This window comes from Panthera leo, chromosome D4 (assembly GCF_018350215.1).
Source record: "Panthera leo isolate Ple1 chromosome D4, P.leo_Ple1_pat1.1, whole genome shotgun sequence".
Taxonomy (NCBI): domain Eukaryota; kingdom Metazoa; phylum Chordata; class Mammalia; order Carnivora; family Felidae; genus Panthera; species Panthera leo.
Window position 1 is genome coordinate 73,062,078 of NC_056691.1, and position 22,212 is coordinate 73,084,289.

General features: G+C 45.0%; 1 protein-coding gene across 6 annotated transcripts in view; it reads right to left on the bottom strand.

The window, feature by feature from the left end:
• Positions 1-22,212, bottom strand: part of FKBP15 (FKBP prolyl isomerase family member 15) — a 57,055-nt gene that overhangs the window by 1,434 nt on the left and 33,409 nt on the right. For 3 of the 6 annotated variants that reach the window (XM_042913883.1, XM_042913881.1, XM_042913885.1), the window contains 15 exons: positions 21,525-21,627; positions 20,930-21,036; positions 19,359-19,473; positions 17,631-17,740; positions 17,236-17,343; positions 16,693-16,787; positions 15,782-15,884; positions 10,559-10,730; positions 7,925-8,061; positions 5,831-5,986; positions 5,120-5,272; positions 4,026-4,148; positions 3,324-3,431; positions 2,370-3,040; positions 1,440-1,536 (listed from right to left, as the gene is read on the bottom strand). In XM_042913883.1, the coding sequence (XP_042769817.1) occupies positions 1,440-1,536; positions 2,370-3,040; positions 3,324-3,431; positions 4,026-4,148; positions 5,120-5,272; positions 5,831-5,986; positions 7,925-8,061; positions 10,559-10,730; positions 15,782-15,884; positions 16,693-16,787; positions 17,236-17,343; positions 17,631-17,740; positions 19,359-19,473; positions 20,930-21,036; positions 21,525-21,627 (2,358 nt within the window). Of the gene's footprint in view, positions 1-1,354; positions 1,358-1,439; positions 1,537-2,369; positions 3,041-3,323; positions 3,432-4,025; positions 4,149-5,119; positions 5,273-5,830; positions 5,987-7,924; positions 8,062-10,558; positions 10,731-15,781; positions 15,885-16,692; positions 16,788-17,235; positions 17,344-17,630; positions 17,741-19,358; positions 19,474-20,929; positions 21,037-21,524; positions 21,628-22,212 lie in introns of all 6 variants that reach the window. The other 3 variants (XM_042913886.1, XM_042913884.1, XM_042913882.1) reach the window with 3 other exon arrangements.

A 22,212-nucleotide genomic window follows, 5' to 3' on the forward strand; every position in this document is an offset into this window, starting at 1 on the left:
AGATACTTCCTGCTATGAGCTACCCTGGCCCAGGGTCAGTCTTCACAGGGCCGGCCAAACAGAAGGCAGCATGATGTGGTCAGGGGTGCCTGGGCTGATCCCATCTCCACCACCAACTAACAGACCTTGTGCCTCTCGCTGGGCATCAACTAGGTGATCTCTACACTCTGACAGTAGTGAATAAAAATGTGGCTCACTGCTTCTGTTCTATTCCGGCTCTCCATTTACCAGCATGATAACCCTGAGCATGTTATTTAAACTTGCTGAGCCTCAGTCCTCTTTCCTATAGAACAGGATAAAAGTGCCTACCTCACTGGATTAGTAGCGTATTCAATGAGAATGTCTGTGAGGTTTTCAGAGTACCCCGGAAATAGGAATTAACTTGGTAGTATTCATAGTAATACCAATAATATACTGCTAATTAAACACTCCAACTATTTAGGGCAGCCACTTGGGATACTCAATTGGTTTTTCGTTCTTATTTTTAAGTGCAGAATTCATATGCAGAATTCCTGAACGGAAATGTAATTGTTGAAGGCTAACAGGAGGAAATGGTGCGTGTCCCGCAGGGGCACAGGCAGGAGGGAAAGGTTTTGGTAGATGCAAGCCAGCTCCTTGCTCTGCCACACCCCCTGGTTCTGGCCAAAGGCAAAGCCCACTCTGGCTGACATGTGAGGGGAGAAAATGTGCCCCCAGTCACCGCACGTTTCTGTCCTTGGGACAGGCTGAGCCTGAGGCTGGTGTGTGTTCTCCATCCACGCCTCCTCTAGTGACATTCCCATCAGAGCAGCTGAATGTCCTAGTGACAGCCTGGCGTTGCGGAGTGGGGACAGGCTGCACGGGCAAGCTGCTTCCGGCCGCCACCCTGGAGCTCTGTAGAGCGAGGCTGTTTTCTACCCTGGGTGTTGTGGTGACAAAACAAGACAGCAGCTTGGAAAGCAGGCTGGGGAAGCAGGAAGGCTCAGAAACAGGTGCCCAGTTCAGGAGGAGCCCAGCTCTGCCACTAATTCCCTCTGTGGCTTTGGGTAAACCACCTTTTGGAGCCTCAGTTTCTCTGTCTATGAATAAGGATGCAAGACAAGACCTTCCAAGTCCCTTCAGGTTGTATAATGCACATGGTCTCTGAGCAGACCTGAGGGAACCTGAGGCTGTAGCGTTTTAATGCAGGACTGAGCGGCGCAACTTCCTTCACTGACAGTAGAAACCATTCCCACATGGACGGAGATCGTGATCCTTTTTCAGGAGTGAAGTGGTATCTGCCCATCCCCCCTCTGCTTACAGAGCTGCCCCCTCCCAGCCCCAAGCCTGCTCCCACAGGGCGCTGCACACAGAGCCCAGGGCGTGGGCCACCCACAGACTCCGGTCCTCTTCTCAGGGCCAGCGGGGAAGGGCCCCCAGGTAGTGGCAGGAGGACTCGGCAGTGTCTGGGATTTCCTTACCACCTCATCTTCATCCTCCTCGTCAGGCTGTGCTTTGGGCCTCGAAACTTTCAGAGTTGCCCCTTTAAACAGTTCATCTTCTTCATCCCCAGAGAGACTGAAGGAAAAATCAAGAAAATCAAGTCACAGACAATGTTGCTGTTCCTGTTCCAGCCCACGGCGCCCACACGAGGAAAGAATTCAACAGCTGTGATGACCACCCAGGAACTCCTCCCGCCTCCATGCTAGCCTCTGGCGCTCCTACTCCCTTCATAACCTACAGCCAGCGTGATCTTTTAAAACGAATATATCAGGCCGTGTCACTTTTTTGCTTAAATCCCTTTAGTAGCTTTTCATGGTAAAGTCCAAACTTCTAAGAGTGATACAAAATCTCACATGACTCGGTCCCTACTTCATTCTCCAATCTCAGGTTAACACCACTCTCCTACTTACTGTGCCTTCTTTAGTTCCTTGATTGTGTCATGTCCCTTTCTACCACAGGGCCCTTACACGTGCTGTTCCTGCTTTCTGCAGTCTCTTCCTCCCACTCCTGGCATTGAAGGCTCCTTTCCATTCTTTAGGTCCCAGTTTAAAAATTGCATTCTCAGAATCCTTCCCTAACCTCTCTATCTAAAGCAGAATAATTCCCCCTTTATTCTCTATTATAATAATAGAGAATTTCTTTTTTTAAGCACTTATCATACTTTTATAATACATAAATATTTGTCTGTCTTCCCCACTAGACTATAAGCTCCTTAACTCAAGAACCAAATCTGCCTTGCCTACCACCCTATCACAGTGCCAACCACAGAGCCTCTCACATTACATGACTGAATGAATAAGTGAATCAGACAGTCCACCTCTGAGGATGTGTTATCAGCCCTAGAAAAACCAGCGGCAACCTCCACATGCAGCCGCCTTGTTCTGGAAACCCTGCTGAGGCAGACATACCTGGTGTGCTGAGAACAGTGGTTGGGTCCGCCTGCTGCTCCAACAGCTGGAGAACCCGCCTCTGCGCCCCCTGGCTCCCTATAGGGAACAGTGGAGCTAGCGACATCCTCGTCTTTCTTGAGCTCTGGAGGCTGAGGCTCTTCTCCTGGACTTTCGGGCCCCGAGGCTAGTGGGTCCCCCTTCAAGAGGTGTGAAGTCAGGGACAGTCTCGCAGTGCTTTCTGGCTCCTCAACACAGGGATTTTCCAATGGGCTGGCAAGTGTCTCCTCGCACTCAGAGTCCACAAGTACAGGGCCCGGAGGCATAGGGGGAACGGAAGTCGGAGGCCCCAGAGCTCTCTGGGAGGGGCCACAAGTCAGTTCAGGTGAGAGGGACCCCTCTTCTATCTCTGAGAGCACCTCTGCTTCTGAGGGCTCCGCTTCCCTTCCCTGTACCTCTTCCTGGGGAGTGGGGAGGACCCGAGGAGGCGGGGGGACAGCCTCCTGGACTGCCTGCTCCGGTGACAGTGAGGGGGACCCCTGCATCTCCCTGCTCAGGGGCGCTGGAGGCGGTCCAGCACTGCCTGAGAATGAAGGTTGCCGAGGCCGCTCTTCTTTCTCCTCCTCCTCTTCTTCACTGCTGCTCTGTCCCCTGTCTTGCTCGTGTTGGTTTAACAGCTGAAGAGTCACCATCTGTTCAAAAGCCAAGGAGGAGGAGAGGACCGCTAAGAGGAAAACAGCAGGCATTCCTATCACTTCCGTCCCTGGTCCCTGTTTACACAACTACTCATGCAGCTCAAATGACTTTGCCTCTTCCTCTCACAGGAGGCTGCCCTTATGTATCCAGATAAAAGTCACTCCAATTATCCTAATTATTGATGAACAGTCTGGAATACCTTTGAAATTTATGATCCCTTGGAAGGTACTTAAGCAACAAGATACCCGCTTCAGTGAAACAATCAACAGCCGGCCACACCTTGATGGTATTCATGATGGTCCCCAGAACAGCCCTGCCATTGTAAGATTCCTCCAGCTCGAACTCTCCCCGTAAGGACTGGAACACCTGGTTCATGATCTTCTTGACCTGTGTGAAGACATGAGGAGAGCGAAACAAAACTTGTATGCTGCCAGAATGGAGTGATCAAGGGACGCGTGTCAGCTCTAGAGAGGCGTTTGGAGGGCTGAAATGAAGCCTCCTGGAACCGATCAGACAACACAGCTGGTCACGAACTGAGACGCCGAAGGCTGTCACTGTGGAGGATGATGTTAAATAAGGAACCGTGTTGGATGGAAGGGCTACCAGGGACAGGCGAGCTGTGACACGTGTGCCCACAGCTGCTTAAATAGCATTTATTGCTGCTTCTTCCCACCATGGTCACCACCGGAGCTGCCGTGGGCTATGACGATTAGTGGTACCAGATGCTGGGCACGCTCCTCACTCTTGTAAATTAGAGGCACTTCCCTTATCTGTCAAAACCTCAGGATAGGGCCCTCTGGGCTTTGCCACCAAAGTGACGGGCTCCAAGGGGTTAATTTTTACTTAAGTCAAACAAGTGGTCTATCACTAAAGGCAGAAAATAAAGCTATCAACACAACACATTGGACACATTCTTTCTGAATGCCTGCTACGCTCATCAATCCCCTGATACGACCTGGGCTGCTTCTTCGAAATACTCACCTTCTCTGAGGGGTCAGTGACAGCAGCTGCAACCCCAGACATGTGGGACTTGTTCTCCAGGTCTTTGGTGTGCTGTTCATTTTGCTCTGTCAGGGCTGTGACCTGGGCCTGGAGGGCTAGACACTGCAAAACAACCAGACCGTGGCCATGGCCTCGGGAGCCTGCACTGCCAGATCCAAGTCAGGACACCCAGGAGGACCAGAACAATCCTAAGCATCAGTGTTAACCTCAGGAAGGTCTGCTGGTGTCCATACGCCCCGCCCACCCCAGGCCTGCTGACTCAGGGCATTCTATTTCCTCATCACTCAGCCTCAACTCACAATTTTGTCTCTGCTTCCCCAGTAAGGCCACTCGCACTGTTCTAACCAGGTCAAAAGCATGATGAGAAAAGGGGGGATGTAAGTCCAGGGACACAGACATATAAACACCAGTCATTAGAAGCAGCCTATTCACCTGCAAGACTGCCTTCATCACCTGTGGGTCCAAGATTTTCAACTAGATACTGTAAGGGTGGACAGTGACCTCCAGACGTGGGGACTTTCATACCAAGACCCTACCCATCTTCTAGCTCTGTCATTTTCGTGCCAATGAGTCTACCATACCCACGCCCCATCCCATCTGTGTGCTTCCGCCCAGGGTGTTCTGCCGCCTTCTTCACCTTCCCGAGGCCACTTGTCCTTCTTGGCTCTGCTCCCTTAGGCACTTCCTCTTCTGCGCCTCACAGCACTCAGTGCTGATCTGTGTCTGTCTCCCTTTCTTGACTGTGAGGTTCTCGAGGGCAGAGTCCTTTGTAAGCTCTTTCCCTAACGGTATCTGGAGTCCAACTGGCACTCAATAAAGATTTGCGTCATAAATGACCAAATAATGGAATTAAACACCTTCCAGAACACCAGTGCTGCCTTTTCTCTCTCGAGGTCACAGACCTGTCATCCCAAATCAGTAAGACTACTGACAGACCGGAGAATTGAGCAAGTGTGGTTTGGTTTTGGTTTTCGAGCTGGTAACATCTTTTAGGTTCAAAAGAATTTACGAGACTCCACGTGTTCACGTCACATTAAACGTGCTAAGCTGTCTGGCCCAGGAGAAACACCTACCTTTTCCTGAAGGCGGAGCAGCTCCTGCTGGCTGGCGTCTCTCTGCGCACACACTTCCTGGTACTGCAGCAGGTGTTCATCCTTGGCAGAGGCCAACAGGTGTTCACATTTTGCTTCCCACTGGGTCTGCAGCTCAGCCTGTACGAGAGACAGCTGCCAAGAGAATGGAATGACCGCATCCCGGGCGAGAGCCGTCACAGCTAGGGAAGCCCATCTTTCATTAGGCAAAAAGAATAAGCTAACAGCCCAGACTTCATAGGAACACAACTATTTGAAAGACCTTGATTACTTTCAAAGTAAATGTACTTTGTAAACGTAGGGACGCAGATGTCATTGGCTGTCGGGAGTCTAAAAACTACTCCAACCAGATAAAGGTGTGACTGCCCAGCAAGGTTGCGAGAGGACAGGACCGTGACGTGATCACACTTTTCAGAATCTGGGCCCTAAACCTTACAGGTTCAGAAGAAACAGTTTTGTCAAAGTTCCCAGAGGTGACCAAACTGAGGGCACCAATTCACTCAACAGTTAGACGCACAAATATGAATTTATGAACTTACAAGGAGAAAGGTCTCTGTCAAATGGACTAGAGATCCAGGTGTGCCCTGCCACTCTCCCGGGCTTCCCCGCCTGATTTACCCAAGTAAATCCCTTTTTTCCAAGGATGATCATGTACCTGAAGGCCTATTTCCAAGTGCGTCAGTTTCCCGTTACCTGCTCTGCAGCTGCTTGGTCTGTGGACACCCGAGCCTTTTTCAAGAGCTGCCGAAGCTTGTCCAGTTCCTCCTGGTAGGACTTACGGATTTCATCGATCTCCTCCTCGGCCCGACAGCGCTCTTGAGCAGACTTCTTTTTCCTTTCAGAGAGGTTCTTAGGAATAAGAGAACCATCGTCAGCTCTGGCTGTTTGACCGAGGATCAATGCAGAAGGTGGTGATATTGGTGGTAGCTTTGGACCCTGCTGGGTCCTTCTGGAAACAATTCAACGTTAAATTTAATTTTCCTTCTATATTTAACATTCTCAGCTACTGGACGAGAAAAATTGTGACAAGAAGAAAGGAAAACAAGAATGGTTTTATCTACAATTCTATTAAGAGATGGTAAATATCTAAACAGTGTAAGAGCATAGGGAAGTGGACACTTTCATACCTGCTAGTAGGAAAATAAATAGGTATTCTCTCTTTGGATGGCAATTTAGCAGTCCTGTGAAAGGAATTTCAAAATATACACACCCAGGAATCTCACAAATTACCATTTATCTTAAGGAAGCAATAAATCATGCCCACAAAAACTGTGTTACAAGGGTGGTCACTGTAGTGGTATCTGTAACAATGAAAAACTAAAACAGCCCCCCCAAAAATCAGAAGGAATTAGGTTAAAAAAAAAAAAAAACTGATAAAATCAGAAGAAACTGAAAATGAAAACCAAGATTTATCCCCTAAAAAGGAACCAGGCCACAAAGCCCTTACTAAAGAGTTTTATAGAAATGTCAGAAACAGTTTGTTCTTTTCATATTTAAACTGTTCCAGAACAGAGGAAAAAACCAGGAATGTTCCCATTTTGTTCAATGGGGCTAGTTTAGGCTGACCTTAAAATTTTAACACAACAAAAGATACTACAAATACTAAATAATATTTGTAACATCTCTGAGTGACAAAGGATGAACACCCTCAGTAATGTTTATAAATCAAACTAATATTACAACAGGAAAAGAGAGCAAAGGACATTAAAAAGAAAATTTACAGAAGAAATACAAATAGGTATTAAATATATGAAAGCTTTACTACTAACAAAAATACATGTTAAAACAAGACAGCATACCGCACCTATCAGACTATGAATATTAGAAAAATTGACATAAGCCGAGGTGGAAAGAATATAGAGAAACGGGCTTCCACAATGCTGGAAATGTAAGCCAGCATACCCTTCTTTGAAAATAATCTGGCAATGTGCATTTTAAAACTTTAGATGTGTAGCATTTCCTGTGATCTAGCAATTCTAATTCAAGCAATCAAGGTTATGGAAATGCTCAAATAAATTCACAAAAAATAAATATATAATACAAGGATGTCTACAGCAGCAATGCCTGAAATTGTGAAAAAACAGAAATATAAATATCCATCAACAGATGAATAAATAAATTATGGTATAACCTCACAGTAGACTAGACTACTATGCTGTAGTTAAATGGAATGAGAAAGTTCTCATTCTTAGTAGTACAATGTCCAGGATGTTAAAAAAAAAAAAAAAAAAAAGCATTAAGCATAATTATCTTATCGTTAAAAAATGATCCGTGTACATATATGTATGCGTAAGTGCAGGTGTACATATGTTTTATACACACAGAAAACAACCTGCACGGATAATCATGCGTTGTTTACAGTTGTTACCTCTAACACTTGAGATTGGAGAGGAAAACAAGATAAATTTTATTTTTGATTTTATACTTTTCTGTCTTATTTGTATTTGTCACAATGAACACATGCTATTGTTAACATTTAAAGGAAAATAAAAATGTTTATTAAAAGCTGATCCTGGGGCGCCTGGGTGGCTCAGTCGGTTAGGCGGCCAACTTCAGCTCAGGTCATGATCTTGCGGTCCGTGAGTTCTAGCCCCGCGTCGGGCTCTGTGCTGACAGCTCAGAGCCTGGAGCCTGCTTCATATTCTGTGTCTCCCTCTCTCTGACCCTCCCCTGTTCATGCTCTGTCTCTCCCTGTCTCAAAAATAAATAAACGTTAAAAAAAAAAAAATTTAAAAGCTGATCCTGGCCACCTGGGTCCAACAGAGAAACTTTAGTTGTAGAACTCACCTTTTCCAGAGAATCCTTCTCAGCTCGAAGATCTGCCAGCTCCTCCTCCAGGGAGGTCACCTTGAGCTCCAGTTGTCTCCGGCTTTGCTTTTCACTTTTGAATTTGGACTGTGCTTGCTCAGAGGTTTCCTGGAGCTCTGGGATATAACGACAAAGAGACTACTAGCCGCACAACCAGGGGCATCCCAGCCGCTCCTCCAAACCGCACCCCAAGGTCTCCCAATTCAACCACGTGAGCGCCTTCCTCTCACTCCCTTTGGCACCAACTCACTGACCAGCAAAAGGTGTATCAGGTCACGAACCAACACCCTCACCGACCCACGCTCATTTCTCTGTGTGTGTCACCTTCTCTACAAAATTGAAAGGAAACATTTGAAGCAGTCCGAAACCACTGGCGACATGTATCAGTGCCACAATCCTCTTTCAGTCATCGGCTCCACACACTGATCTTTATTTAGCTTTAGTCCAGGCCCTGTCTCACCGCCCGGTAAGATACTCCCAACCTTCTTGGTAGTTGGGACATTCTACCAAGAGTTTGCTTTTAAAGCACCAAACAGGGGGTAACCTGGGTGGCTCAGTCAGTTAAGCGATCGATTTTGGCTCAGGTCATGATCTCACAGTTGATGGGTTTGAGCCCCATATCAGACTCTGTGCTGACCGCCCAGAGCCTGGAGCCTGCTTCCGTCTGGATTCTGTTGTCTCCCTCTCTCTCTGCCCCTCACCCACTTGCAGACTGCCTCTCTCTCTCTTTCAAAAATAAATAAACATAAAAAAAAAAAATCAAACAGGGGCGGCTGGGTGGCTCATTCAGTCTCTTGATTTCAGCTCAGGTCATTATCCTAGGGTCATGGATGGAGCCTTGTGTTGGGTTCTGTGCTAAGTGTGGAACCTGCTTAAGATTCATTCTCTCTCTCTCTCTCTCTCTCTCTCCCCCCCCCCCACCCTCCCGACCAGCTCACACTATCTCTCTCTTTAAAAAAAATAATAAAACATAAAATATCAAATAAATGCTCAAATAAAGCTATTTGTAATATTTCTTAAAAAGGTAACACCTCAAAGTTACATTTGTTGGGAAAATTTGAGACCCTTATGGCGCTTTAGAAGTAATCGTCCTAGGGCATCACCAAAGCAGAAAAGAAGACATCTGTACAACATTCAAATCTAAGACTGTCCCTCAGGTGCACCCGGGGGACACTCTAAAAGGGAAAGGGTATATCTTCAAGGTATCACTCTAATGACTGACATCAGTGTTTTTAGCTCTTTTCAGGCAAGCAAACTTTGCGTCTTCCCAGTTCTGCTGCTGCTCCAGCTATGCCCCACCCCCGGTCCCATCTGTGCCTTTCACATTTGTTCCTATGTACCGAGGTGCATGAATCAGGTGCATGAAACACTCTGGGCTTCCCAAATCTTCTATTCAAGGCCCCGTGTCTTGAGCAGCACCTTTGTGCCAGGCATTGAACTAACACTAACTTGGAGAAAAGGACTTAGCGAAGATGAGCAAGACACCATCCTTGTCCTCCAGAGGCTTGTATTCTAGGAGGGAACACGGACATGTAAATCGTGCTGATCTAAGGCTAACTCTGATAATGTCAGAATAACGTACTTAGAGGTAAAGGATTTTAAAGGAAATCAAATGTTGTAGGAAAAAAAAACCAAGAAAGTTTCTGAAAGAATGAATTCTGGAGAATTAGAGGCAAACATTGGTGACAGCAGACACACCAAGTCCAGTGAAGAGCATGGAGGAAAAACAAGACAAGAACCACAGGATGGGTTGAAGCTGCAGCAGGCTGGTTAGGATGTCCAGAGCCAAGATGAACTGAGCAACATAAGAGGAAGTAGGCCAAGCTGGAGAGCCAGACTGAAAGGCTGGAGTCCACCCTCTAAAAAGAAGGCAACCGGGGCGCCTGGGTGGCTTGGTCGGTTAAGCGTCCGACTTCGGCTCAGGTCATGATCTCACGGTCCGTGAGTTCAAGCCCCGCGTCGGGCTCTGTGCTGACAGCTCAGAGCCTGGAGCCCATTTCAGTTTCTGTGTCTCCCTCTCTCTCTGCCCCTCCCCTGTTCATGCTCTGTCTCTCTCTGTCTCAAAAATAAATAAACGTTAAAAAAAAAAAATTAAAAAAAAAAAATAAAATAAAATAAAAAGAAGGCAACCGCCACAGGAAGCATTTCTTCCTTAAACTTCCAATGAGTCACGAGTTAGAGGAACCCATTAACTCAAAGGCACTGAAGGCAACACTGGCCCAAACAAAGTAGAAGAGTGGTGGCTGGTCCATCCAGACGGGTAGTCCATTCTTTAGTTGTCCTTTATGTCGAGCAATCGTGTAGGTTGATACAGGCCTACTTTCATTTTTGCCTCAGTCCCTCCCAAGCAAACTTCATGAGCGTCATGACAAATGGATGGGGAGGAAGGACACGGTTAAATTCCTTTTTATAATAATAATAATAATAATAATAATAATAATAATTGTTATTATTATTATTTATTAAGTAAACTCTACCCCCAGCGTGAGGCTTGAACTCACGACCCTGAGATCAGGAGTCACGTGCTGTTCTGAATGAGCCACCTAGGTGCCCCACACTTTCATTCCTGAAGTTTAAACGGCAAACGTCGCAGCCCCTCCACCAAGGACGCACCTGAGAGCTCTGCCTGCAGTTTGACGAGCTGGCCCTTGAGGAGGTCTGTCTCCTTCAAGCTTTCTGTCAGCTGCATCTGCAGCTCCGCTTCCTTCTTCTGGTGAGCGGTCACCTTCAGCTGCAGACGAGAGACTTGAGCGGTGGCTGCTGTTAACTCTTCTGTCACCTTGGCCTGAACAGTAACAAAGTATGACGCCACTTCAAACACAGCTGTCCCTTGCCTCCAAGTGAGGACCCAACCGCACACACTCTGCTGACTGAACTGGCAGGAAGGGAGCTAACCCTCAACATGCATTAAACCGAAATCAAGCCTTCAATATGCGTCTCTGGTCCACGAATTCCCTTGCGGAAATCCGTCCTTAGGAAGCATTCAGCGAAATTACAAAAATTTTGCCACGAGATCTTCACTGCCGATTGTTTCCAGTTGCAAAAGAATGGAAAAATAAAATGCTGGGAAATGGGCTTGATGAAGCAAATTGTGATACATCTATCCTGCATGCAACTATCAAGAACGGGGTATGAGAGAAGACGTCGGGGACAGAGCCTACTATTAAATGTTACCAATCTGATACGTGAGAAATGGTATCCCTGCCCGTTTTCTAACTTTCCTAGGATAAACACGTATGTTTTGTTTTTTTTTTTTAATAAGAAAAGGATCTTTTAAAATTTAAACTGAACGCCTTCAACACCGTCAACTTGTGAGTTTGCAGCTTCTCCCTAGAGGTCCTGACCACTGGCAGTATTACGATGGAAAGCTCAGCCACATGAGAGCAACTGTGCTGGGGGTTCTTGGAAGAACAGAGCTAACAAAAGAAGGAAACGTTTCAGTTTTTCTGAGGGCTGAACGTATTGCAAACGGTGCCCTGGATTGGCCTAAGGGAAGCTACGTGTGCGTGCTCGAGTAACATCTGGCGAAACCACGGTGATTACCCTGGAGAGCCCTCTAATGATAGTCTATGCAGTACGCGTGATGATTAAGAGGACGGTCAACGGAACAGAATGGTAAACAAGTGACAAATACCACAGTCTCGTCACCTGAACTGATGTGCTCCCATAAAAGTGAGGAGAAATGAGATAACAGGAAAGGCAGTGAACAGTTGCTCAGCTGGTGACCAGTCTTGATTTTGGACAGTGAAGTAGTGATGTGGTTGGACCATCTCTCCTATACTATTACGCTGCTACTCCCGTTCCTCCTCCTGTACTATCTACTTGTGCATTTATAGTTGTTTACTTTCTTACTGTCACTTGTCCCTTCTTATGGTATTCACTGCACCCCTGCAGATTTAAGCTTTCCAAAGCCTTTACTGGTTTTCTAGCTTATGTTTAAAATTTTTTTTTTTAACATTTTATTTATTTTTGAGACAGGGAGAGACAGAGCATGAACAGGGGAGGGTCAGAGAGAGGGAGACACAGAATCTGAAACAGGCTCCAGGCTCTGAGCTGTCAGCACAGAGCCCGACGCGGGGCTCGAACTCACGGACCGCAAAATCATGACCTGAGCCAAAGTTGGCCGCTTAACCGACTGAGCCACCCAGGCGCCCTTCTAGCTTACGTTTAAAACCTGATATTCTGGGGGCACCTGGGTGGGTCAGTTGGTTAAGCGTCTGACGTCAGCTCAGGTCATGATCTCACGGTTTGTGGGTTCAAGCCCCACATCAGGCTCTGTGGTGACAGCTCAGTTTCGGATTCTGTGTCTCCCTCTCTCTCTGCCCCTCCCCTGCTCATGCTCTGTCTCCCTCTCTCTCTCTTTCTCTCTCAAAAATAAATAAAACATTTTTAAAAGTTTAAAAAATAAAATGAAATAAAATAAAATAAAATAAAATAAAATAAAATAAAATAAAATCTGATATTCTGGCTCTCCTAAAAGTGGGGGAAATAAAGCAAATTAAAAGTGTATCTAAAATAAAAAGAAACAGGCTATGAATGAGTATTGAGAACCCCCTGACAAAGACTCTCTCCTTGACCAAACTTCAGTCAGACTCCTCTGAGCCCCTGACCTTGGCCTCCCATCCTGTCTGTGGCCTGCCCAGCCTAGTTTTAGCAAGAGTCCTGCTATGTCCATTCAGAGACAACCCCTGTCCTTGATATCTGAACAAGTTCTTCATCCTCGACCTTTGGTATCTCAGTCCTTGGCCTGTCATTAGCAAGAATCCTACTAGGTCAGTTTAGCCAAGAATCCCCCTAACCATGATGTCTCCTCTGAGTCATTTTCTGGCACTGACCCTCACTCTGCTCCTTAGCTATAAATCCCCCATCTGTCCTTACTGTATTTGGAGGAGCCCAATCTTTCTCTCCTTCTGCAACAATACTGAATAAAGTCTTCCTTACTATTTCAGTAAGTGCCCAAATAATTTTTTCTTCTAACAGTATGAGACCTTTGGAGTGAGCTCTAAGATACTTATTTTTGCTGTGTGGTAGCCTTAGGTTTTTACCTGTTAAACACAGAGGACAATGGTATCTAGAACTTCCAGAGAGAAGAGGGGTTTTCATCTGCCCCAAGAAGAAAAAAAGTTTTAGTCACTGCCCTGCCACATGTGGCCTAATGGGACCTGAGCTCACACAGCACCCACAGAGCATCATGTCTGTCTGTGGCTCGAGAGTTCACAGATATCAGAGCGAGGGCCATTCACAAAGGACTCACAGCAGCTAAGACCACTGGAAGGGCTGTACGTCCCTGGAGGGGAGGCAGTGGGATGGGTGGTCCCTCCCTCACCAAAGGACAAGCGAAGTCAAAGGTCACTCAAAAGTTCTTTTCAGCTCAGGGCCTTACCTAGAAAGGCCTGTTAGAAGCATGAAAAGCAATACTTTCACCCAAACACACATATGTGCGCAGAGGAAACAGTGAAGGGATGAGTCATAGGAAAGGAAAGAAAAGGCAGGGAGAACCAAGAATTCAGAAAAACAAGTAAAAAAGAGCATTCAAGTTAGAGGCAGGAAAAGGTACCAAAGAAAAATGGCAATTTTCCTTTCCAAAAGGAAAAAGGACATAGCTGACTGGAAGTGAGGCCCTGAGCAAGTCTCTGACTCTCTCTGGGTCGCAGTTTGATCCTCTGTAAACCAAGTGACCTCCGACAGCTCTTGCATTAGTCCAGGGTTTTATGTGGAAATACTAACCCTGTCACAGAAAAAAAAAAAAATAATAATGATTAATTCCATTTACCAAATATCCACTGAGCACTCAGCCAAAATTTTCTGAGCTGCGTTTGAAGGCAGAGAACTGTCTCCAGGGATTAAAGGACCTCAATTATCTCCCTTTAGGAGAATTTTCACAGGGACGACTGCTAAGTAAGAAAGACGTGGAGCAAAAGACAAGCGGGGGAGAGTCAAGCCTTGAAAGTTTCCCTGGAATAAAAGTGGCCAAGTGAGGCATGTGGTTCTTGGTACCCGCCCACCAAGCCCTGTGATCCTTAGTCCAGGAGATGCTCTCCGATGTGCGGAAGCAGGCAGGGTGCCTAGAACCTGGTGGGTACTTAACATACTGCAGCTGCTACCACTGTTATTATTACTAATGTTTCTGCTCTTACAGACAGAACATCTACCAGTTATAGGCACCGGGCCAGACATTTCTGTTTATCAATACGAATCACGTGGGTGGATTAATAAGCTAACTCATGGGGTTGGCAAACCCTGACCCACGGGCCAAACTGGCCTGCTGCCTGTTTTTGTAAATAAAATTTTATTGGAACTCACACACACACCCCCATTGATACTCAGCATGAGAATCACATGGTGAAATTACTAAAAACAAATGTGCCCAGCTGCCATGTCCAGAAATTGCCGCAAAAGAAACCACTAACAAGAGCAGGGTCCTTAGCTGGCTGTGCATCAGAATCAAAAGGAGGTTTTTAAAAGTTCAGATTTGGCTTTCGGCTAGATATCCTGAATTAGAATCTCAAGATGAAGTTTAAGAAAATGTATTTTTTAATCAAGCATCTCAAGGGTTCTGAGGCAACCAGACTAGCATTTGGGAACAACTGATCTAGAAGTTCTAGTAATCATTTTAGACCTGAATAACAGGTCTAACAGCTAGACCAAACAAGTTTGGGTGTCCCTGCCAGGCCTATGGATTAAACAAAGAAAGAAAGGAAAAGAAAAGAAAAGAAAAGAAAAGAAAAGAAAAGAAAAGAAAAGAAAAGACAAGAAAAGACAAGAAAAGAGAAAAGAAAAGACAAGAAAAGAGAAAAGAAAAGAAAGAGTAAAGGAGAGAAAAAATAAAAGTAGAGGAAGGAGAAGTAATAAAAAGTATGGCTAATGGGAGTGGTGAAGTGACCCCAGTACTGTTTGGTGATGCCAATGTCATAGGCTGCTGACCTTGACCCAGGCCAGACAAGTCAGCCACAACAAACAAGGGATGTGGAAAGTAACAGTGAGGAAGGACCGGGATCAGGATGGAATGGGGCTGTGCTAGGCAAGGCACTGCTCATCAGAGGCTAAGAGGTCGGAGATATTTCTTCCCTGGATACTATAGCTAAGAGAACACAAAGAATGAAAAATTACATGAGACGTAAGTAAGGAATCCTCATCATGAGGAAGTGGGTAAACTCCACAAGGTTATCAAATGCATTCAACTCAACTTTTCAAGTTTCCAAGAAACATTCAAATAGAAAAGGTAAACCATTTCTTAAACTTGAGGTAACAGACAATGGGGTCAAGGGCTCCCAACTGAGGAATGGTAGCCCAAACAAGGAGGAATCCATGCCGGATAAACAGTACTGCCAGAGCAGAGACAGGAGGAGTGAGCTTCCGAACCAGCCCAGCCCAGCCCAAGGCCCACTAGAGTCTTGCTTATAGCTACTCCAAGAACAGGTCAAAATTCCTACTCCTGAACTGACTAAAGCCAAACAGCAGTACTTCAAAATGCTCCAGCAGACGCAGGTGAAGGAACAAAGTAACCAACCTTAAATTTCACCATAGTGTTTGTTATGTGGCATAAGAATTTTCTATTGTGTCAACAGAATAAATTTCGTTTTCTAATAAATGGTGTAATCCTCACCTTAATCAAATTACTAAGATCAAGGATAGTTTTTCAGTCAACCCATTGCAAAGCATATTATAAAACAGAAGTCTGGACGGTGGATATACTAAAATCTGTTGGATGCTTTCTAGTTCTTTTCCCAATGATGGCAAAAACGTTTGCTGAAAAGTAGATCGGTAAGTCCGTACACAGGACCACTCCTGAGCTCTACACATCCTGATGGGCTTTCCTCTCCCTTGTTACTTTACCTTCTCTTGTTCAGCATGCAATACTCTTGCCTGTGTGTTTTCTGTGGCTGTCTGAAGCGAGTTGTTCCTCTTCTCCATCATCAGGTTACTCTGCTCAACATACCTATGAAATAGGGGAAAAGACATTTATCGAGCACCGAATGTATACCGGGCACAATCAGTGCTCACAACATTGCTCTACACTTCAAAAAACAATCTGAAAGCACTTTTGTTTTCCTTAGATCTGCAGTAATCAAGTTTGGAGGTAAGAACCAGGGCTGGAGGTATTGCCTTGCATAATGAAGAGAAGAGGAATTGGAAGCATGTATGGTGAGGGGGAATGAAAGAGAAAAGAGGAAGGAAGAAAAGAAAGCCCTTATCCCCCCCAAATCCCCCCACAAGTGGGAATCAAAAGACCCTAGAAAAGAGAAATATGGAAGAATGATTCTTTAAGTGAAATGCTATATGCTGTGACATGTTCCCCTGACCAGCCCCCTAATATCTTCAGAAGTATCTAGAAAAATTACACAATGTTTGGGCTTTATATGGAAATCAGTGAAGTTCTCATTGATGAAATAGAGTCAGCCCACACAAAAGAGAGAAGAGTTGACAGTATTCCTAAGGGTTTTCTACATATTAACACCACTTTTACAGATGAGAAAACTATGGCCAAGAGGAATAAATAAATACACAAAGCCACGCAACAAAAGAGCAGAGCTTGGATTCAAACACAGGTTTGCCTTATATCACAGCCTACTGTGCTCTTTCTACCAAAATGCCTCTCAGAAAACAAACAGTAATTCACATGACAGGCAGGAAACAAATAGCAGAAGTACACATAAACTACACTAAACAAACATGCTTATCTAACTTGGGCATTTACAAATGAAACCCTCTGTCCATCCTAGCCAGTGCCCCGTACCTGTCATTACCTCTGATTTCGTTCAATTAGTTCACTAATCTTGTCATTCTGTTCTTCTATGCGACTACTCTTTTCGAGGATCTCTTGTTTCAATCTTTCATTTTCCTAAATTCAAAATATATGATGTATAACTTGAGCTTTTAAGAGAAAAGTGCCAGAAATATAAGGGAATCAGCTTGAACTGACAGGTAACACTGTTATAAAATTTGAGATTAAAAAACTAGAACTTATGTCCATACAGATATAATATTTAAAACATCAAACCACACCTGATGAATACAAATCACTATGCCCAATAGATTAAACATATACATGGACATAAAATGAAGCAAAATTCCAAACTACAGTCTAAAGAAAAGTTTTCTTGTGACTCTATATTGATGAGGCACTTGGACTCAAATTAGGACATAATGGATTTTCCAGAATTTCCCAACTCAGTGCAGCATTTATCACAAGCTCTCTATCTGTGCTGCAGAGGTTTTAAAGCGTAGTGCATCCTGAAAGAAAAGGGGGCAAGACCCGCAGGCTGTGTTCTCTTCTTGATCCCTCTCACCTGAATAATTCGTTGGATGTTGCCCATAATCATGCTGGTTTCCATTGTAACCGACATGCTGGGAAGCAGCAGGGAATTGCCAGCACTGTGCTTCTGTAACTCTTCAACCTACAAAAGGGGGAAGGACTTTGTGAGAAATTTTTAAATGAAGAAATAAAACTTACCCAAGATCTGACCACTTTTTTGAAGAGTTTCTGAGACAATCTTGAACATAAGCTAGTTTTCTTCTGCCACCTGGATTCCAAAATAAAAACTAACCTTCTAGGAAAATAACTACTAACTACTAGGAATACAGGAAACCAAGGAAGAGTTTACCCGTAGTCTTGGTTGCTCCCTATTTGCACCCCCTGTTCATTCCCCTACTTTCAACACAGCCCCAACCCTGACTCAGTCACCTTGGTCATGAGATGATCCATTTTATCAGCCACTTTGCTGACTGCCATTCGAATTTCAGTGTTATGTTGCCGGGCTTCAGTCATGAGAAACGAAGCCATGTCACTGGATCCTAAACAGACATAAGCCAAAAAGAACCTTATGAAACTGGAGCAGAGGAGACTGTATGAGGAAAAACCAATAGCTCTTGCAGCAAAGGAAAGAAAGAAATTAACATCTCAAAAATACTGGGAAATGCTGTAGGCGATTCACACTGTCAGGAGAAGATATAGAGAACACAGAGGAAAAGGGCTCCAAAGCTAATAGTAAGCTATGCTCCTGCAAAATGCATTGAGGGAGACAGTCTGGTCCAAGGGCACAAGGATGCCCACTTTGGTCTGCCATAGCACTAACAGCTCAGATTACTTCTCCACTCATCCAAGTGCATGCCAGGCATCGTACCAGGTACCAGGGATTCAGCAACGAATGAAACCTGGTTCTGCCCTTGGCGAGCTCACAGTCTGGTGGGGAGACTCACATGAAAACAGATTATTACAACAGAGTGTTTTAAGTGCAAGAGATGGACCATGTACAAGGTACAAAAGGAGCACAGAGAAAAGCAAAGATTAACTCTTTGGTGACACATATACGCAGTTCTGTCTGTGGGAGGAGAGAAGGTAGGGATGTTAACAAGCAGGGAACATTTCACAGAGGAGAAGAGATTAGATGGTTTCCCAGATGGAGAAGGGGCAGGGCTCCAGACACAGTAGCATCCATGAAACCCTTACCACTCCGGGACCATAAATTATGTTGTAGGATATGCTGTCTTCTTCTTACCGCTGTCCTAAGACAAGCTGCGGAATAAGAAGGTAGGATAGCATTCCAGCTATTTAGGTTTTAGTTTGTGTTGGTTTTTAAACATAAAATTTACATTTCATTTTCTTTCATTTTTTAATACAAAATTTACATTTTATTGTTTTATTTTTTATACCAATGAGTTTTTTATAGACACTTATACATGCATGAAAGATACCTGTAAGTTACCCACGTAACTGTTAACAACAGTTTCCCACGGTCAGGGATATTAATGATGGAGAACAGGAAGTTTTTACTTTATACTCTTGTGTTGACTTTTTTATCAGAGCTTATTATTTTCATAATTTAAAAATGGTAACAAAGTAGCTTCCATTTGAGATACTGAATACCCCCAGTCACCATGCTTTCTCACAATTTTCCCCAACATGTTATTCTCTTACAGTTTTCTATAAACTCTACAGAACCACTCTGACAGAGCAATGTAAAAGGGCTAGCAGGAGAAAATGCAAAAACAAAACAGAAAGTGGGCATGACAGGTTTTTTGCGGATGATGGAAACGTCCTAAAATTGGACTGCCGAGAAGGTTGCACAACTCTGTAATTTTACTGAAAAAAATCCTTGATTTATGTGAGAGAGAGAGAGAGAGTAGGGGAGGGGTGGAGAGAAAGGGAGACACAGAATCTGAAGCAGGCTCCAGGCTCTGAGCTGTCAGCACAGAGCCCGACGCGGGGCCTGAACCCACAAGTGGTGAGATCATGACCTGAGCCAAAGTCAGGACGTTTAACCCACTGAGCCACCCAGGCACCCCTCTCAAGAAAGCTATTTAAAAAAAAAAAAAAAAAAAAGGAAGAAATCTATTGGAGTGAATATGAAAACAGGCTGGCGGCGGGGGGAAGGGGAGCAGAAGATGAGAAACCATGGGGTCCGCTCCCTACCTTGAAAATGGGGAGACTGAGAGAGCGGTGTGGGGTACAGGGGCCGCGCGGGCTGCAGCTGGGAGGTGACGGCTGACGCGTGGGGATAAGCGTAGGCTTGCATACCTGCATAGGGCTGAGAAAATGCCAAGTTATGGCCAGTTTATAAAACATTCACGTCTTTCTTTTCTGCTTAATCTGTCTTTGATGGCATAAAGAGATTAAGCTGGAAGGAGACGCAACCTTGTTAAGGGTGGAGACAGAGTAGATCAAGTTCGGTACTGGGTAGGCACTGCAGCAGGAGAGTTATCTGTGTCATCCAGTGGTGCGTGATCACTAAAGTCCTGCCCAGAAAGTGAGGGAAGTGTGTCTCAGGTCACTCCCCAGTCCTCTGGCAGTATGAATTTAATTAAGTAGGGATTCATCTCCCAGCCACTGGGCCTACTGATGGTCTAAGAAATTTTTAAACTAAAGAAACATGGCTGAGGCTTCACTGAGGTCACAGGACAGGTATTCACTGAGATTTCAAAGTAAATCCACCAGTCTCCAAAGGATGACTCTTCCCTGCTAGATTCTGATGCTCTTGTGACCAAGAGCTTTCATTTTCTCCTAACTGTGGTCCCTTCAACTATAAAATGAAAATAACTCCACTCAGGGTGGTTGTGTAGACTAGACAAAGTGATATATATGTAAAGTTCCTTACAGCTGGTAAGTTAAGTGCCTGGCAGATAGGAAATGCTCAATAAACAGTAGCTTTCATTTAAATGATGATGGTTATTCTTCCTTGAGTTAAGGAAATCCAGTTCATTTCCAGGGATAGATAAACTACCTACCCAGCCATTATTAACAAAAAACAAACAAAAAACTCAGGCTATAGGATAGTAATTGTCCACTTGGCAGTGGGGAGAGGGCAAGTTGGGCCTTTATTTCACTCTTGACATACCCTGTCCCACCAATGGGGCCTAGCTCACCAGCCATCACTCCCACCCTTCCACTATGGATCACCAAGGAAGTGAGGCCCTCTTATTACTGGGGGTATGTTTTATCCACCAAATATGTCAAGGCAGTAAAAAGAATCCACTGTCCTGGCAAATGTCAGCAGAGGAGACAGACTGCTGTCACTGCCTTCTGTGAAACAGAATAAAACTTACTTTAGGAGATCTCTTTTGGAAGATAACTAGAGAAAGAGTCTCCATAACTCCACCCTCAACCTACAACAGTTCTGCTAAGTACAATGCAAAATGTTAGCCTATCAGCTGCTAGATAGAAAAGAACACAGAGGACTTGAATACACCCTTCAAGGAGACATGTGCAAAGGAAAGAAAACAAACACTGACTGGGCCTTTACCATGTGCCAGGCCTTGTACCGGGTGCTTTGCCTGTTCTCACATTTCTGCTTTACGACAAGCTGTAAGGTAGGTGATCCTTTGTCTGGTTTAGAGATAAGATAGTGGCGGTTCAGGAAGGGGGAGAGTGATAAATTCTGATGGGGGGAATCGCTACGGTACAATCTGTGCAGGAAGGTGAAAAGACACTTACAAGAACCTAGTAAATTACAGCTTATAACTGATGTGGTTTAAAAACCTTGTTACCTGAAAGGACTGGGCATTTCCAGACACAGCTGAGTGGGAATCGAGAGATGCCACTTGCATTAAGGCAGCAGAGGGTGCCTGGAGTCCAGAAACAGATGGCTGAGGTGCTAAGATAAAGCAAAAAGTTTTCACCATTATCCATCCTGCCCTCCTTGGCAGAAGTCTGGCCTAGAACTTTACATGCTACAACACACTCCGGACTTGACCACTGTCCTCATTTACTCTCCTGAAACCAACTCTACTGGAATCTCAGCAACGGGCTGGCACAAGGAACCTGGGGGTCTCGGGCACATGTGACTCAGACCTATGGTCCCATCCATCAGCTGACGGGAAGTACAGAATTACATGCAGGGGGGTGTCTCCTTAGCTGAGTGCACACTTCCGAAACTGGCAATATCCCACAGCAGGAGACACAGCAGGCAGACCAAATCCATCTCCAGGGCTGAAAGCGCCCCACCCAGGGACAAACTGACAAGTTTTACACTCTAATCCGGTTCTCAATACTAAAACAATGCAGCCTAACAATGTAAGGAACAGGGATGATAACTCTGGTGCTGACTTAATTCAAGGCCACAGAGCCAGAGAGGTTCCTTACCTTGTGAGGTCATCTGCGGTAGCACGGGATGCGCTGGCTGGAGAGAGGGCTGCATGGATGGAGTTGCCACCGGCTGTCCAGCTCCTTGCACAGTGTTCACTTCCTGAAACAGGAACAAACATTTGGGTTACTATGTATCGGGTCCTTAAATGAAGACTGAGGCTGATCGTCTACCCTAAACCTGCTTACCCCCAGTGTTTTTAGGCAAAGAAGAGGAAGGAAAGGCAAGAGTTTAGGGTGTGGGCTGTGGGAGATCCCTTCCCCCTATAAATCATACCAAATAATTAAATAGAGTTAATTTCTTCAAACATTCTAAGTTGTTGATATTTTAGGGACTAAAGCAGCTGTAGTGACCGCTCTCCAGAATGTATCATTTTCCAAGCGAGCAGTTACCTTAAAATTGACCTAGTGTGTTCCCAGAGAACAGGGTTCTCTTGCAAGGAAACCCGGGGAACAGTATAGCCTCTCCTCTTCTGCCAAATAATCCCCACAGACCTCAAGGTACTCACTTAAAATCAGACAGATTGGGTTCACTGAGTCTCTTTTTAGAGTGTTTTCCCCCATTCTTTCTTTTCATAAAAATCAAAGCAATGTTGGTCTCTACTATAATTCTAAACAAAATTATCTTCTGAACATTTGCCCAATTCGTACAAGGAAAAGACAAACTTGGGGCACAAAATATGGTGAC